Raw genomic sequence first — 18,160 nt, forward strand, 5'->3', positions numbered from 1 at the left:
GGATACTTTCGCCCTTATCCAAGAAATGGTTGTAGCGTAGTCATCTCCTTTCTTTAACGCAAGTAGCTCTGCAAGGAGGCTATGGAATCTCTTGCATTCATCGGCCATTCCACCTTTGCTTGTAAAAACTAGTGGTGTGAATGACCCTTGCTCCACTTCCAAAACCCGCCTGTTGTATTGCCTCTTCTTCTCATTTTTATGTAGTTGAAATATCTGTTTCGGAGACAGTTCTCGATACGAATTTGCGTTTGGATGGCACACCCGAACATCGAAAAAAGCAGATTGCTGTCTGTCTCAAAACCTGCGAGCGTGAACATCTAGTCGGGCATCAGGCGCTTTGTTTGCGCCTCTATTTAACTCTTCCCCAGTGATCCCCTGAAGGACTGGCTCTATCTCTACGTTGGTGCAAACCGTGCGCAACATTTCCGCTTCTAAGTCCCTTATCTCATTGTGCCTCTGAATAATCAGCCCCCCATGTCGGCAGACCATAGCATGGTCAATAATAATAATAATAATAATAATAATAATAATAATAATAATAATAATAATAATAATAATAATAATAATAACAATAATAATAATAATAATAATAATTTTTTTAATATAATTAAAATAATTCTTAATTAAAATATTCCACACAAATTGCTATTTACAAGTTAAAAGTATATACAAAGAAAAGAACTAATAATAATAATAATAATAATAATAATAATAATAATAATAATTGCTAAGCAAAATGCAGGAGTCGGTACCGTTTGAGTACAATCAATACGGCTCGCGCATTTAAAGTCTCTGCTCCGCTCATCCGCACCTCCAGAGACAAGCTGTTCCATAACACACTTCCTCTAGTTTATAAAATTCAGTGCGGGGTTGTGGACCAGCGATCTTGTATTCATTCTCTCTAAGGTTATAACTAGTTAAATCGTAGCGACGATAGACATTGTACGTCAGATGTTAAACTGAATTCAGCAAGCGCATGCTCAAATACCTTTCGCAACTGGGCGTGGTTTATGTTTAAGAATCTCTAACGTTCCTTCTTTGGAATAAGCTTTCCCAACTGAATTCTTCGCAACACAGCTGTACTTTGTAGGAGTTTTCTCGTTTGCCGCCAAAACAAGAATGAGTGACGAGATGCCACCAGTTTGAAGGATAGTGCCATTAGCTTTCGTTGAGTTGTCCTTTAACCAGCCAATCACAGGAGTTGGCTTTCCAGTGGCCTTGCACAAGAAGGAAATCATGGTAAAATTACCTTCCAAGTACACGGAAACGTTTTTCGGATGAAATGAGATGGTTGGCTCTGCAAAGTAAAGGAAGAAGAAGTTAGCTCTATAGTTATCGTCTCTGGGAAACCGTTTTACAGACGAAGTATAATAATAATTATCATCATCATCATGATACGGATATTGAACTGCCGATCGGTCTTCGTGATTTTACTTCATGGGAAATGGTTTTTCATCAGAATACGTAGATTTTAAGTACCTCCCTAGAGGCACCATCCTTTAAATAAAGTAAGAACTTACTTTGTGCCAAAGTTAAAATTGTTCTAGGGGATGCATTCCTGCCTTCTGAGTTTCTTGCTTCACACCAGTATTCTCCCTGATGGGCAGACGTTATGGTGTCGAAAGATAGCACCGAGACTCCTCTCATCCCTGTGGTTCTCTCCGCGGCCACAGGTGACCCATCTTTGTACCATGTGAGTACAGGAAGGGGAGCACCAGACGCTTCACAACTCATATTAATCTTACTTCCGGCGGAAACATACATTTGGCGAGGAGGGTTCACCGTAAATCTTGGTGGTGACGGTTCTAAAATCAAAACATAGAAAAGAAATCACTGATGAAAAACAAAATTTGGGCATCCCTTCATTATTTCAATTCTAGCTTTTCTAGCGGTTCTAAAATCAAAACACACAAAAGAAATCACTGATGAAATGCAAAATTTGGACATCCCTTCACTATTTCAATTCTAGCTTTTCTGTTTCTTTTTGAATCTCCACTGTCGTGATTAGAAAACCGGAAATAGAAGGAACTTGGACATTGCACGTGTTGCGTAACAGTGAACCCCCTGTAGGGCTTTTCGAACATGTGCTTTTTGTGTATGCTTTTCTCCGGTTTATTTTCTCGATTGAGTTTTTGTGGAACTTTGGATAGGATGATAGAGTGTAGTTTATTCAGAATACATTTAACCTTTTTATTTAATTGGCATTGATAGTTGGAACAGTTTAATTTCAAATTTATTTTGGAAACAAGTAAAATCGATCTGTCAGTTTGAATAAAAATGGCATAAAATCGCTCATGAAACTTTGGGCTCACCTCGAAAATCCAAGTTGATTGTATTCTCTGTGCAGGCCATTTGATTATGAGACCAGCAGGTGTAAGTTCCCGAATCCGCCTTTGTGGCATTCTGGATGAAAAACGTGCAAACCTTTGAATCCTCAGCATTTTCGTCACCACCGCCACAATCCTTTTCGGAGTTGTCATTGTCATTGTGGTATACCTGTATCCAATATGGCTGGGCATAGAAATGGTTTCCATAATCTACCTTCGAAAAGTTACTGACACACGAGATTGTTACGTTGGAGCCGATTGGCAAGACGTCTTCATCCGGGAACTCAACTGCTTTGATCGTCAAGGTAGGGGCAGTAGGGTCTTAAGGAGGTAATCAAGTAATATTAATATTAATATTAATGATAATAATGTTGATGATAATGTTGCTTAGCTACCTTAATAATTTATATATTGCACACTTTGAAAGCAAATGTTAAAAACTTACAAAAAAGAAGTGTTGCTTAATGGCTTAAATCTAAAGTAAGTTTGAACAGCCACAGGCTTAAAAGTGAAAATATTAACAATACGGCAGGAAAATACTGCTCAGTAACTTTTATTTGAATTGTCACAATTAGAATTGTATATACATAGATGTACACGTTGGGAACATTTATTTGTACAATCACATATCATGGGCTAGCACATAAGTGTAACAAATTAAATTATTTAGCTACTTTTCGCAAGAAGTTCCATCTTTCTGCTTTCTTTTTTTACACAAGCACAATGCTCCATAATTTTTTCCTTTTTACTTACTCAAATGCAGGTTTTTCATTTTAACACAGTAGCTAGAAACTGGGGAGGTAATGAGGAGAAGCACTAAACAAACACCCAACAGCATGGGATGGACACTGGTTCCTCTGGCCATTAGCCTGCGAGATAAATTGTAAAATTTAGTTTAAATTAGGAATAGGAGGTCCACAAAACTCTTGCAAAGCAAATTACGCGATTTGCTGCCCAGGTGGTATTGTCTTTATATGCTGAGCGGTTCGATACTTAACAACCAAAAAAAAAGGGAAAGGAACAACTGAAACCTTAACCCTCTCATGTATTCCATTTAATTCTGTTTTTAGGGAATCTTCGAGGTTGAAATACCTAATGGCGACGTAAATCCCCCGAGAAGCCAAACACTTTTTTATTTTATTTTAGTACCACGTCAACATTGAGACTGGAATAAAGGTAAGATTATTTTTGCCAATATCTAGCTATGCAAGATTATTAAATTGTTTATACGGAGTTAGAATAAAAATTACAAAACATATAAAATTAAAATTCATTATTCAATTTATTACGTTCGATGTCAATAACCTGTGGTCGTTCGTAAAGGAAACGGATCGACTGATATCGTCTCCAGTGTAACTCGAAATTATGAGATCGTGGCTACAAAAATTAAAGGAAATTCGATGTATTTCCTCAAGATTAGAATTTGGTGAAACTGCAACCTAGCTGCGTGTAATTCTGCTGATTCCAAATTTAATGTCCGTGCAAATTTGTACAACGTACAATATAAAATAAATATATTTCAGTCACATCGTGTGCCTAGCTTATTATAATAGCACAAGTTGTTTAAGTTCTCTTGAAGACAATGTATTGTCCCTCGATTATTTTGTCCACAGATTTATTTATTTTAACATTATCAACTTTTTTTTTCTCTTTAAGACAAGGTTTTAACTTTCCGTGCAAAATGACACTTCCTTTAAAAATGGAAGATAATTAGCAATTGAATTAAAGCCATGTCCCAATATTATTTAGAGCCAACCATCGATCCATCAAACACTTAAATCGGAGAAGTTGCTTCCACATGCAGACTACAGCGAGCTTACTTTATTTTGAATGTTTAGGATAATTTCTAATCAGTTTAACCGCCAACATATTGGGCAAATAATGCATTTTTTAAGAAAAACAGTTCCTTGTTCGAGTAGGAAGATGGCCATTATTAAAATGTACCGTGAAAGTTTAGATATCGAAACGAACTTAACGCCAAAAGCTGTGAAAGCCCTTACCCTAACCCAACACTAACGTACGGAGTTTATGGATTAGAACTGAAATAACAAAATATTAATTCGTTATGATAAACAAAGAAGAATAAAACTAGCTTAACTCTTTGATAGCCACAAATGAAACAAAGAATGCTTTTCAACAACGTTGGTGGTATGTTACTAATGGCTTCAGTTTTTCCCGAAAGATTAACAAAAAGAATTTTAAACTCATTTTACAGAGGATACCTTTGAACGTTTAACAGTTTGGGTCAAGTTAGCCAGTATAGAACTGCGCACTACCCAGGTGTCCGCCTTAGGAATACTTGATATAAGATATAATTATAAAACGTAGAGAATTCTTTGACAAAACTAGTCCAATAATCATGACTGGGGAAAACATGACATTAAAATTTGCTGCTCTCTCTTAATGAAATGTTTTCAGGTACCTTGAAGTCCGCCTTCAGTTTTCCCTTCTTATTTAATTAGTTTCGCTACCTTTACCGTTGAAAGTCGGAGTCGAAATAATTGGTGGTAAGTTAAATCTTCCGTCGCGTATGTGAAAAGCGCGGGTGTCCATAAATAATTAACGAGTCCATTTGGCTTGATAATGATGATGATGAATAATATATGGTTATTTACTTAAATTTAATGGTTTTCCATGGGATGAACTGAGAAAGGATGAACTAGCACGAACAGAGAAAAATTAAATAGTTCATCACCAGGCTTCGTGATTTAAAGTGATTCCAATCCTGGTGGTTCTTACTATATTCAGTCTATATGATCAAAACTGAATAATGTCGGTATGTATTTTTGGCTAGAACGGAAGTTATAAGTCATTTGACCCGTGGCTGTGAGAAGGAACGTCTAAATATGCACAAATTAACTGGTGGCAATTTTGGAACCAACATTCTCATTCGGCATGGCTTCGAAAAGTTACGTCCTGTTTTCCCCTATTATATATGTCTTAAAATACCGCTTATAACATGTTATAAGTCATCCCAGTCATGTCATTTAGATAACTTGCTAATTTCCCGTATCTGGTAGAAAGACGTTTCGTGAAAAAGATTAAATCCTGGTTCTTTTGGTAACTTCGTGCAGCGGTAGTCTAACAATACAAGCGACAACAAAAGATAAATCGTTGCAAATAGGTATTGACGATTTCGAAAAAATGCATTGACTGAGAATGGTAAATTATTCGCGGAATGACACAGGCATACTCGGAAAAAAGAAACCCGAGTGCTCCTATCAGAGGTCGAATCTAAGACCTGCCGCTAAATTGTTCGGATGCTCTACCACTAAGCTAGAGGAGACTCGTGGGAGCTAAGGCCAATAACTATTTATATCACTGACGTGATTAAGTTAGTTTTGTAAAAAATATATATACTTAGTTCGAAATTTCCGTTCGTTAACGATTATCTGGTCCGTATATAAATTAACAGTAATTTTGAGGCTGCTTTCGTGTTCGGTGTATAGAGTATATCATATACTGAATCCAAAGCATCCGGTATCTCATAAGATAACTAATGGAAGTCTAAAGGTGACTGTTATTTCATGACTTAACGGGCGACTTCCTTTGGTGTAAAAAGGAAGTCTAAACGCATGGCGAGGGCGTTGTTATCCTATGAGCTTAATGGCAGCGTTTCAAGTTCAGTAATCAGTGACCGGATATGAAAAAAACTGCCGTAATATATATATCCCACGTAAGTCCAAAATTAGAGCGGCCGTTATTTCATGAATTTTTAGTGACCACTGGGCAAGACTGCTTGCTGTGCACCCGAAACCAGGCTATGCAACAGTTTTGAGGAAACCACCGAGCACATCATCTGTGGCTGCCCTGAATTAGCCAAGTCTGTGTACATACACAGACACAACAAGGCAGCAGCTTAGATCCACTGGAAAATTAGCAAACATTACAGCATTAAAGTGACGGACAAATGGTACCAGCATACACCAGAAACAGTGTCAGAAAATGAAAAATGAAACAAAAAATTCTTACTATCCTCCAACTCAAACTTTAGCTATCCCGTCACTTCATCCTGAGATGAACCGGACCGACGTTAAGTCCATTCCGCACGACCAAGGATACTTAAGTCGGCTTCCGGTTATTTCCGCGGTGATTTCTTTTGCGCAGGTTCCGTCAAGCCCGGCCCGGGCGGTCGCGAATAGGATCGATGTGGTTTGGGGTTATATGAAACCTCACCACACCTGATTAGTTACAGTTTAAAAGGGCAATAGACAACCACAACTACTCACCTACTCACCTGCTAACCAATTAGTGAATTTGTATTCACTTTGCACTAATCAAGCCAAACTTGTTTCTGGACGTGGAACGAACTCCTTCTGCTTGTAGAAGGAAACAAACAAGATGCTCAAATATAAATCATTTGCGCATGTCTGGAGCAAACAAACCTTCCGGAAATGACGTACAGGAAGGAACATCATTCCAATCACTGAGGCAAAGCATAATGCTTTTATATATATTAGAAAAGTTGTTTTCAGCTTTCTATCATTGAGAATTTTTTCCGGGTTCTTTCTTCAAGATACCGGATAGTTTTTCGATTAAGTACCTGTGTGACGCAATGTCGTTAATAATACTTAACAAATGACACAGGTGTCGCATCCTTGCATGTTGTCTGCCTACTTGTTTTAAAATAAAAAGAAAGTAAACATGGGATGGATAATTCCAACAATCTGAAAACATTCTGCCAGTAACAATTCTGCAATTTCTCCGCCGGTTAAACGGAGCAAATCAACTATAGTCACAAGAAAGCAAGCAAGTTCATAAAGACACAATATCAAATTGTTCAACTGAGGACAAGAGACGTCTTTAACCAATATCGGTTAAAATGTTTTGTTATTGCTAGCTAGCCTACATGTTGCGTGTAACCATTGCTCCGCACTATCAGTTATATGACATTGCATGCCACCGATTGAAACAAACAACTCAAAATCAAGGAAAGAAAGATCTAAAAAAATATCCAGGAAAAAAAAGCTTTGTCAGGGGGTGTAGAGTCGTGGCCGTACTTTGTCATCTTTTAGCTGTGGAGCCGCACCAACTAGTATTGATTCTGTGGTTTGCGTTCTTTACGTTCCCATTGTATGTAAGAGGAAATTTAATAACCTTGTTATTTCACGGATCACTCCACTTGAGTGTTGATAACATTATTTATTCCGTTTGGCGACAACATCATGAATCAACATAAGAACTTTGAACTGTGTTATTCGGGGAGCGGAGACTGAACTGCGTGGATTTTCACTGTGATATTCGGACCTTAGGCTGCCAGTCCTTCCAGGTAAGCTGTTCTCTTTACCTAAGTTGTCATGTGGTTTATCAGCGCTTTAAGAGTGATGTGAATCCTTAAACAATAAAAATTAAAGTAGTATGAATATATAATCAACTGACGGTAAGTGTCTTTATTACATGACCAGCGTAACTGAAGTACAAAGAGTATTGATAAAACACAAAACTTTTAAGTTTTTAAAATACCAAACCAGATTAATTCAGTAATGATTGCTAATGATTTTTATTATTTTATACTTTGCCGCAGTGGCAACTTTCTAGTAACCTTCGTCTACTCGTAAACATTCGCTTGCATTAATTCTTAGGTTGCCTGACGTATAATGAGCATATTTTCCAAAGATGGACAATAACCTATCCTTATGTCTCTCATAACGCTCAGTTTTATAGTCCACTGTAATCCTCATGTGCTGTGTACTCCCTTAATGTTATTTGTCTGACGTACAGAAATTGCTGCATTAGTCTTTCCGGGTTCAATTCATGTTTTGGTTGTACGCTCATGGTACTGAATTCCTCGTACCTTGCGTGTACGCGAGCACCCAACTTGTTGAAAGGTAGAGAGTTAGCTGCACTAGCTATACAATTGTCATTTTTATTACATCACTTCACTATCATTCCCATGTGCAGTAACTGCAGTTTAGGAGACAGCTCAATTGATTAATTTTTTTTTTGTTCCAAAAACTTGCGGAAGAAATGAGCCCACGCGGCGCGATTGTTGAGAATCCAAAAGTATTTAAAGGTAGCTTTGCAGGCCAAAGTTTTACAGTTAACTTGAGTTTGGTCTAAATGAATATACTTTCAAGCGGAGCTGTAAATAAGTGTACAGATAAGAGATTTAAATATTGACAATTAAGCCGACAATATTAGAGGAAACTGGGGCTACTGGACAACCATCAATAGCCTTCGCGACGCGGTCCTTCACCGATGACTGGAACAATAGCCTATCCTTATGTCTCTTCTGATGGTCAGTTTCATAGTCCATTGTAATCCTCATGTGCTGTGTGGTCCCTTAATGTTGTTTGTGAGACGTACAGAAATTGCTGCATTAGTCTTTCCGGGTTCAATTCATGTCTTGGTTGTACGCTCATGGTACTGAATTCCTCGTACCTTTGGTGTACGCGAGGACCGAACTTGTTGACAGGTAGAGAATTAGCTGCACTAGCTATACAATTGTCATTTTCATTACATCACTTCACTATCATTCCCATGTGCAGTAACTGCAGTTTAGGAGACAGCTCAATTGATTTTTTTTTGTTCCAAAAAATTGCGGAAGAAATGAGCCCATGCGGCGCGATTGTTGAGAATCCAAAAGTATTTAAAGATAGCTTTGCAGGCCAAAGTTTTATAGTTAACTTGTGTTTGGTTTAAATGAATATACTTTCAAGCGGAGCTGTAAATGAGTGTACAGATTAGAGATTTGACAATAAAGCAGACAATATTAGAGGAAACAGGGGCTACTGGACAACCATCAATAGCCTTCGCGACGCGGTCCTTCGCCGATGACTGGAACAATCCAAGCATGCCTCGGCGTGAAGCTCCAAGGTTGACTAAGTTTAAGAAATACTTCTAAGATAAATATAAGTTAGTTTCGTATGTCATGATCAATTTTAGTTAACTTTAGATTTTAATTAGTTTATATAGAAGTTCGGCGGTCCGCCAGTAAAATAGACTGACAAGTTTTATTCATAATCCCAATATTACATCTCACAACAAAGAAAGTAACAAAGTACAGGACGCATGCGTAATGGAGATGCAAAAAAAAAAAGGAATAACCTATTCTTCTTCGATCTTCTCCTTCACATTCATCGTCATCATCATCATCATCATTATTATCATGACCTCAAGAACATTAATGGTAACGAAATCGATATTATTAATATGCTTGTATTTCCTATTAAGTGTTTTGTAGGTGCTGTACGTAAGAAACAGTGCATATCATATGCAAGTAGAGAGTAAATTCAAATCTCTAAATTCGTCAAGACCACGCAGCGACAAGAGATGCAGGATCTTTACCAGACCTGGATCAGTAAAATTCTTCACCTAATAAAGTTTATGTTATGTCTAGAAAGGAAATTCGACTAATAAGATTACAAATTTATATCCTTCTCTGTGTAACGGCGGCGAGCTCGGTTTTATGAATGGAAACCACAACACTCGATTGGGATTTTAAATTAAAATTTGCCAAGATTGTGGCCTTAATTCAAAAGTAAAACAATAATCACTCATCCTTTTACTGGATAAAGTGTTAACAAGAATGACCACCATTCATCACAGGTGGGGACAGATAAAACGCCAAGAAAATAAATTACTTAAAGGCCATTGTTATGGTGGTGAAAGGGGGAATGAAGGAGGGTTGATCTTTAAGACAGCTAAAAGCTAAGTTAACTTTTACTCCAGGGCGGTTAGGAGCAAAGTGGGACTTATCTTTGACGACACGCTATTTTATATATAATAACCTGATACACCTGCGATAAACACCTATTGTTCTCCACCAACCAGACACCGATAACACTACAGCTTTCGTGTCTCACATAAACCTAATTATTCGTGGCTCATAATTGAGGGTTTTTTAGACTTAGGCAGTAAAAAATGACGAAGATAAAAAAAAGATGACTATATACTAAAAACACATCACTACATGTATTAAACTTGAGAATGATGTATTATTCAGTGACGCAGGCATACTCGGAAAAAGGAAATCCGAGTATTCCTATCAGGAATCGAACATAAGACCTTCCGTTTACTAGATCGGATGCTCTACTACTGAGCTACTCTGAGGAGACTCGTGGGAGCTAAGGCCATTACTGGCTAGATCGATGGGACAAACATCCTGCATACCGTCAGGATTTGAATGTATAAAGCTTGTCCAATGTTTTAGTTTGGAAATGTTCTTCTTCTGGGTCTACAAGAATAAAAATTAAAGAGTATATTACTCATTGTCATCGTCAGTAACATCTTCTTCGCCGTCGTCTTCTCGATCTCAACTCAACACTTGTTGGAGTACCTCAATTGTAAAATGTCCTTGGCCCAAATAACGATGGGTGTCCTTTTTGTTCTTGACAGATTCCATCATGCTCCGGTACTTTCTCAGAACACTCAAACCCAGAGGTGTTAATAAAGGCAAGTAATAAGAAAAATCAAGCTGGTTACCAATTACACCTTTTGCTGTTCATTACGAGAAAATACGCATCCATTTGCGTAAAATGGCGACCAAATGCGCGAAGATACATTCATTAGCGCCAAACAACGAACATTTGCGTTTAACTCAGATTCAATAACGATTTTTGCATTTTTATCAACATTCAAAACACTTTTGGGCATTCTTATGCGTCATTCGACATACAAAAGAGAAAAATATACTTTCATTTGCGCTAATATTCAAGTCATTAACACCATCTTGAAAGTTAATAGAGGTAATAGACAAACATTAACGTGCATAAATCATTTATTAACATTTTTATCACACTGTTTGAAATTCAATAGCATTCCTGGACGGCGTTAGTGTGGATAAGACAAATATTAATGCGCTTGTACAAACAATTGAGCGTTTTTTAGATTCAATATACAAAAATCGATTTTCAATTGAATAGTACAATTTCAAACAATTATTTTATTCTTAATTTTAGTTTACCCTTCAATAAGCTCTCTCTCTGTGGTGTGAACGTTAAAACAAAAGGTTGTGTAGGGTCGCGGCCCTTCCAACATAAACTGCAGCACCATTGTTTTCATGGCAAGGTTTCATAACCAGTCCCCCAAGTATCAGTGCACATTAACAAGACAGAATCATGATGATAGAATCGGAAACTGTGATTAAACCACATTAGTATAAGCCACACAAGTAAATAGTGCCTTTCGCGCGCGCTGATTGGCTGGCTCGGAGGTGAGTAGCCAAGTACTATTCACCTCCGAGCAGCCGAAGAGGAACAAGATGGCTTCCAAAAAATTCCTTTATTTTGACAGTATACCGTCAAATGGTGGGAAATTTTAAAATAACGCGCACCGCGCGGTAAGCGATTTGTTGTGAAAAATTCCGACGCTTCCTTGCTAACAATTAAAACTTTTTGAGGAACTTGTTTTGTTGGTAAGGTGTCATTTCTTCAACTGTTGTGTGAAATTGTTTTTGAAACCATGCTGCAAAACATTAGATGTCTGATTGTTTACATTGTAATTATAGTGCTCGGCAGTTTTCATTAACAAGGCATTGTATTTTCATCTTTCGCCTTAGAATTTTGTTGTCATTTTTGTAGTTTTTGTAACAGCTGCCTCATTTATCTAAATAAATTTCTCTTTAGTGACCGTGGCGAAACGGTAAGCCATCTTGTTCCTCTTCGGCTGCTCAGAGGTGAACGGTACTTGGCTAATCACCTTCGAGCCAGCCAATCAGCGCGCGCGAAAGGCACTATTCACTTGTGTGGTTTACACTCAATTGCAAAAACGTTGACACCAAAAAAAGCATAAACCGTGAACGATTTGTGGGTAGTGTTTAAACAATGACCTCATTTCCATAATCAACAATTTACCATCCTCATTCTTTGCAATAAAAAATACAGTGCTGACTTAATTCTTCGGAATAATTTTCTACCAAATATTGCTTAAGTACATCGACTGATTTGAACTTAGGCAAATTGCAAATTGTATATCACTCAAATTGGCCCTTGTTGGTCAACTTGGACACTTTAAGGAAAGCTTGGACAGTTTCCATCATTCACCACATGCAACTAGCACACTTATACCCATAAAGCCATTGGGTCTCAACGTTCACAGTTTATGCTTTTCAGGTGTCAACGCTTTTGCAATCGAGTGTATACTAATTAACAATTATTCACCGAAGTGGAGGTGAATATAGTTGTGGATATTTACCGAGCCGCGCACAACTATTCCCCTCCACTTCGGTGAATAATTGTTAACTACCAGCCTTCTTCTTAAGGACGGGTCCTACGGGTACTGAAGTTTTTTTGCGCGGTTTATGACTATGCGGGAAAAACAGATCTTACCGACGGCTATTGGAATCCAAAAAGAATATTGGGGGTAACCACACATTTTTTTAGAGATAATTAAGCAACAATTATTCTAAAAAGTCATAAAATACAGAGCAATATATGGCGTTTTTTTTTTTCCAAATTAAAGCTTGATTTATTATGATGTATGGTTATACCCCCAGTTTTCATTTTGGATACCAAGAGCACTTGCTGAGTCAGTGAGGGAAGGGGGACAGGGGGAGGGAAGTAAGAAGGGTGGAAATGGGGTGTATGAAAATAGCGTAACATTGTACCATCCTTTTGTTTAGTAGTTGTAATGTTATACTGTAACCCTTTGACCCCTGAAGACGCCTATAGGCGCGCTTTCATATATGGTGTACATTTTGCTCTAAAAAAAGGGGCCAAAGGCACTTTCTAGGCCCCAGGCCTCCTCTACTATTGCAAGAAACAATGTGATTCAAAATGGTGTCTATTTTAGCTAGATTTCTCTAGTTTTCAGGGGGAAATTTTCAATTTTTTTCGAAGCATTGTTTACAGATGTCATCTGGTGATTTAAAAATGGCATCCTTCTACTCGGACATGGAGGAAATTCATCGAATTGTGATGGAAAGAGCCGACATTAGCAATGTTTCGTAGGAGTACAGTTTTGAGTACGAAACCGCCGATTATTCTTCCCCAGAAGAGACCGAAAATGTGAATATTGTCGAAACATCAAGAGAGCAGCATCTCATGCACGTAAAAATCGTGATGGACAAACATCGAGATGGAAACCAGCTCGGCAACAACGCTGTAGAAATGAAGGGAAGACTCTAAACCTGAATCAGAGCGGTTTGGATTTTTTATACAATACGGAATAACCACAATTTTCAGGCCCCAACCATGGACTGACTCATGCCTTTGAGGTCGATTTCAGTCCTACTATATTTTTTGACAAGCTGTTTTCAGGTAAAGTGTGATCCAAGAATGAAAACAATTGCTGATTGTTAAAGCTTATATAGTATTCAAGTGATATACTGATAGTTGGACATCAGTAGCTTGCATGGATGGTAATAAACTTGGACCCATGACAGCAAATGTGATTTTTTTTCTTTTTTGGCGGACATTTTGAATGACTAACCAGACTAGTTAATAATTAACAACATAATGTTTACATTTTCAAAATGCTCATCTCATCTACTTTCTTAAAATATATGGTTATGTATGGTTTGGATGAAAACTTAAGCTTTTATTAAGCATTTTCTCTGTCTATGTCAATTTTTAGCAAAACTTAGTAAAAAATTCAGGGGTCAAAGGGGTAAAATGCATTGTTTTTGCTTGTGCGTTGTCGAAATAAAATTTATTAAAATTTATTTATTAAAAAAAACATAGGAAACCCGAGTATCTCCAGATGCGCAGAGTGTGTGCGCAATAAAAAAAATAGGAAAAGTCTTTAAACTTAATGCTTGTCCGACAGAATGATATAGCATGACTGAACGAGTAATTAAATTAAAATTAAGTATAAAATAAAAATTAAAAAATCTTTATATTAAGTAAAACTAGGTGCAAAGTTGCTGTAATTTTTCCTAAACCTATTTTTGGACATTCTTTCCTTCTTTTCTTGATTAGATTTTAACACGATCCGGTACTTTAGTGGAACAAAGTCGGCGTCTAATGGCATAGACTCAACGAAGGTGCATGTTACATTCGGGGAATCCAAGCGCGTTATAAATTTCCCAAAGGAAGAAGATCTGAAAGTAAAAGGCCTGCGTCATCACTTTCTCCTTTCATTCACCGACGTCTTGTCAGAAGATGTTGCTTTAGGTAACGTCAAATTCCAACGTTACGACGACACTTTTCAAGATTACATAGACCTTGAAAACGACTCAAAACTGGAGGAGCATGCCAAAATAAAGGCATTTATTGCCTCGAAGCACACAGAGAAGGTAATCAAGGTATAACTAAGAAAATAGTCCACAACTCTTTTGGCTTTTATTTCGTTTATTAGATATTCATTAAAAAAGTGTGACTCTTTTTAAGGTTAAAAATCTAAACAGTGATCTGTAATTAGGTGTAAGTGTCATTGCATGTAACTTTTGTTTCATTGAAAAATTAACCAAAAATTGCTCTTTCCAGATTTCCAAAATATCACCAAAGTGAAAAGTCAGTTTAAGAGCCATTAGACCATTAGACCCCCTTAACTAATTTGAACTAAACATCACGAAATATATTGCAAGGTAATTAATCTTTAAGCGATAGTTTATGCCGGGTGACATTAATTGGTCAATGACGTGAAATGTAAAATATGACCCAGTTCCTACTCGACCAAGAAATTGTCGGACAAATTTCCTGAGGATAACGACTTGCTGTTTTCTTTCGTGCTTACAGGAGTCATGTTTCTCTAGCGATGATGATAAACATGTTTTTTTCCACCCCCATCATCATCATATGGTTATTCCTTGTTTCGTCATAACGCCGGCGTTGCAAGTAGAGCCTTCAGATTTCAAATTTCATCCTATCAAGAAAGACGTCCCTTATCGCTTGTGGAACATCGTCAGCAATGGTTTGATTCAGAGAGATCCTAGTAACCCAATGGTGATAAGAGGCAGCGGTGCCTTTGGTGACAACAATAGTGAGTAAAATGATTTACGTAATAAATAGATTAATGGTTATCCCACCCTTCTTGATAGCTCCAGCTGCACCCTGTAGCACAAATTCTTCTCCGGTTAGTGATTATTAACAGTTAATAATCACTAACCGGAGAAGAATTTGTGCTACAGGGTTATTATAATTATTATTATTATTATTATTATTATTATTATTATTATTATTATTATTAATCGAAATGAATTTTAAATAGCCTTTTATAGTTCTCAATGGGTTTATATTCTAACCGTCAACCGACAAATCAGTAGGGGATGTTTTGCGATCTCCTGACAATGCAGAGAAAAGATTCAAGCGTCAGTTTTCGTGATGAAATTGGCACCAAAAGTTGTGGGTCACGCTTACCAACTAAAGTGAGTGGTTTTAACCTTCAAGGATTGGAAATGCAGCCATAAGTATGAAAAACTATTCTTGGCACTGTCTATCCCAATACAGGTATGAGGGAGAATCTGCATGCAGGGTGACCCTTTGAACGTTTGTAACTTTTTAATAATTTTAACCTTCTGACTTTCCCTAAAAATCTATTTTCGGATTGAACATTTTGGTATGATCCATCGCTGAACGTTTTTGGGTAATATTTTGTTATAATACATCAATTATTCATCGAATTTGAGGTTGCTGTGACTATCATAATTTGACTAGTCGCTTTTTCAACATTTTCTAGTTTTTAATAACTATTGCACAATTTCTCGTTCTCTCGGCGTGACTCAAAGAAAACAACTATGACCGAACCTTTTGTATGAGACTAAAATGAAAGCTAGGAAAGTTAAAACCACAAATCTTTTCCAAATATGTAAGAAATTCTTACAGAACATGCTACTGGGAGATCTAGATGTGATTTCGTATAAAGTCATCCTCATAGGATGTTTCGTTTCCCATCGCCTAACCGAAAAAATAAATAAAAATGAGAAATTAATCAAGAAGTAAATAAATTATAAATAAACAAATAAATGGATAACTAAATAAATAAACTTTTCGGTTTCTTTTCCTCCTTTTAGCCTGACCTTTCTAGTATTTCCAAGTTCAATACCCTTTTTAGACCGGAGTGGAGAAGGAAGATTTTACCGGCACCAACTCTGAACCTCTGTGACTTTCACCAAACCTCGTGGCTTCTTTTAGAAATTTAGCTGCAAACAATTTGGTGTGGTAGTTCAGTGTTCCATGCTCTAACCAAATTTTTACAGGAGGATTTTCAGAAATATTCCTGGTTTTTAAAGAACAAAAGTTAACTTTCTTACGATGATTTTAATATTTTTAGATTTTAGTGTTCTTCCTTTTGGTCTTGATTACTTTTTGGTTTTCAGACGTTTCCGGGAACATGACGGATCCAACTGGGCACAAGGTGCCTGAAGAGAACTAATGTTTCAAATATGCAATCGTTATGCGCGTCTTGAAATTTCTTTTCTAATATTGTATTTCAGCGGTGATAGAAGCAAAAAGTTTTGGACAGAATTTGTTTTACCTGGTTTATTCGGACCCTTCAGTGGATGGTTACTTATATATTACAGCTCAAGGAGAAAATCAGGAAATTATTCTTATGGTAGGTTCTCAAAAAAATTCCTGAGTTTCCTTTATTAAGAAAACTGTGTTCGGACTTTTTCAAGTGGCAAACCGCTTGTGACAAAGTTAAGGGACAGGATCATTACTGATTATGATCTAGTATCATGCTTGGAATTGTGTACATACCTTACCTCATCACTGTCTTCCTTTCTATGTGTATCCTAGGGTGTGTTAATTTGCGACTCTGTCCTCAGCTCGGTACGAGGATGGCCTATTCAGGAAGGGAGGGGGAGGGGGGGGAGGAAATCGGGGCACACTTAAGACTCCTATTCCGCCATCTGAGGTTTACCCTGCGAATACAGCCGCCTCTCATCGCTCCCGGCCCCCGAGGGGCGTTTCGCCAAACGCCCCTCGGGGGCCGGGAGCGATGAGAGGCGGCTGTATTCGCAGGCTATCTGAGGTTTAAATGATGCAAAAAAAACAAAAACAAAAACAAAAACAAAAAAAAGCAAAACAAACACAGTAACACCGTGCCACTGTAACCAATTTCTAACCCCCATATGTCACTCAATCGCTAACTTAAGGCTGCCAAAAAGTCTTCCCTGTCACCAAGTACTCTCCTCCCCCATCCCCTGGAGTTTAAATGTTATGACTGAGGTCTCAGGACTGCATTCATCCGGGTGATCACACTTTACCCTCTTTCCACACAGGTGGTTTTCTCGGTTATTCATTTAGCATTTGTTACTATCATTTTAGCCAACCCAATCAGATGAAGCACTGTTTGAGCCTAACTATTACTGGGGCCATACGGTGTTCAGGAGCAAACCTTGGAGCACCTTGTACCTTGGAACTGGCGTTAACGGATTGGCAACTCTGGTGCCAATGGAAGACAGCCATTATCCAAATCCCCAGGCTCTTTTCATTGTTAATAAGTATATCGTCATTGGTGCAGACTCCAATAATTAGTTAAATTTGCTCTAGTCCCGTGAACAAACTCAAGAAAATAAGAAACTGCCTCGCACGAAGTTTCGAATCTGACCGTTTAGCACTGCCATGATTTACTCGTTTCCAATTAAGTTAAACTGATTTAAAATGAATGTAAATGTTGTTTACTAAGTCGCTAACGCTATAACTGTGCAATATTTACCAGTCATATGTACTCGAATAAACATTTGTAAGCCGGTGGAATCAATAAACATATTACATCCTCGGATCATTATGTAAGAAAGTAAATGAGTGTAATCTTCTAATTATAAAATATTGTAGCTATTTTAGGCGTAGTCACCTTATAGTAGGTTGATTTAGCAACAGAACGGGAACGTCATTTGAGGACGCGAGAGAGCGCGGAATAGTCTGGATGCGAGTCTATTTTGACTATATATGGGCATCCTTGATGCGCTCGCCGTTGTCAACTGACGTTCTCGTTCTGTTGCTAAATCA

General features: G+C 37.6%; 2 protein-coding genes across 5 annotated transcripts in view; one reads left to right on the forward strand and one right to left on the reverse strand.

Annotated features, from left to right (window-relative positions):
- LOC146486091 (peroxidasin homolog) overlaps positions 1-6,683 on the reverse strand; it is an 11,815-nt gene extending 5,132 nt beyond the window's left edge. For 2 of the 4 annotated variants that reach the window (XM_085098242.1, XM_085098270.1), the window contains exons 1-5: positions 4,750-4,825; positions 3,081-3,196; positions 2,313-2,648; positions 1,521-1,805; positions 989-1,297 (exon numbers count right to left, since the gene is read on the reverse strand). In XM_085098242.1, coding sequence (XP_084954368.1) covers positions 989-1,297; positions 1,521-1,805; positions 2,313-2,648; positions 3,081-3,192 — 1,042 coding nt within the window. In that variant the 5' untranslated portion in view covers positions 3,193-3,196; positions 4,750-4,825. Of the gene's footprint in view, positions 1-988; positions 1,298-1,520; positions 1,806-2,312; positions 2,649-3,080; positions 3,197-4,749; positions 4,826-6,556 lie in introns of those variants that run through there. The other 2 variants (XM_085098253.1, XM_085098262.1) reach the window with 2 other exon arrangements.
- A 354-nt stretch (positions 6,684-7,037) lies between these two features.
- LOC146486092 (uncharacterized) lies at positions 7,038-17,933 on the forward strand. Its single transcript, XM_085098357.1, has 6 exons — positions 7,038-7,596; positions 10,665-10,721; positions 14,186-14,502; positions 14,945-15,188; positions 16,642-16,760; positions 17,477-17,933. Exons 2-6 carry the CDS (start codon positions 10,673-10,675, stop codon positions 17,684-17,686), a joined length of 939 nt encoding a protein of 312 aa, XP_084954483.1. The 5' UTR covers positions 7,038-7,596; positions 10,665-10,672; the 3' UTR covers positions 17,687-17,933.
- Positions 17,934-18,160: the final 227 nt, after the last annotated feature.

Source organism: Pavona decussata, unplaced genomic scaffold (genome assembly GCF_977016875.1).
Source record: "Pavona decussata unplaced genomic scaffold, jaPavDecu1.1 SCAFFOLD_21, whole genome shotgun sequence".
NCBI lineage: Eukaryota > Metazoa > Cnidaria > Anthozoa > Scleractinia > Agariciidae > Pavona > Pavona decussata.

Bases quoted from the DNA above. Each gene is read 5' to 3' on its own strand.
- LOC146486092 (XM_085098357.1), top strand. From the start codon at position 10,673: ATGCTCCGGTACTTTCTCAGAACACTCAAACCCAGAGGTGTTAATAAA. The intron at 10,722-14,185 runs GCAAGTAATAAG...TTTCTTGATTAG, and splicing joins ACCCAGAGGTGTTAATAAAG to ATTTTAACACGATCCGGTAC. The intron at 14,503-14,944 runs GTAATCAAGGTA...TCGTGCTTACAG, and splicing joins CCTCGAAGCACACAGAGAAG to GAGTCATGTTTCTCTAGCGA.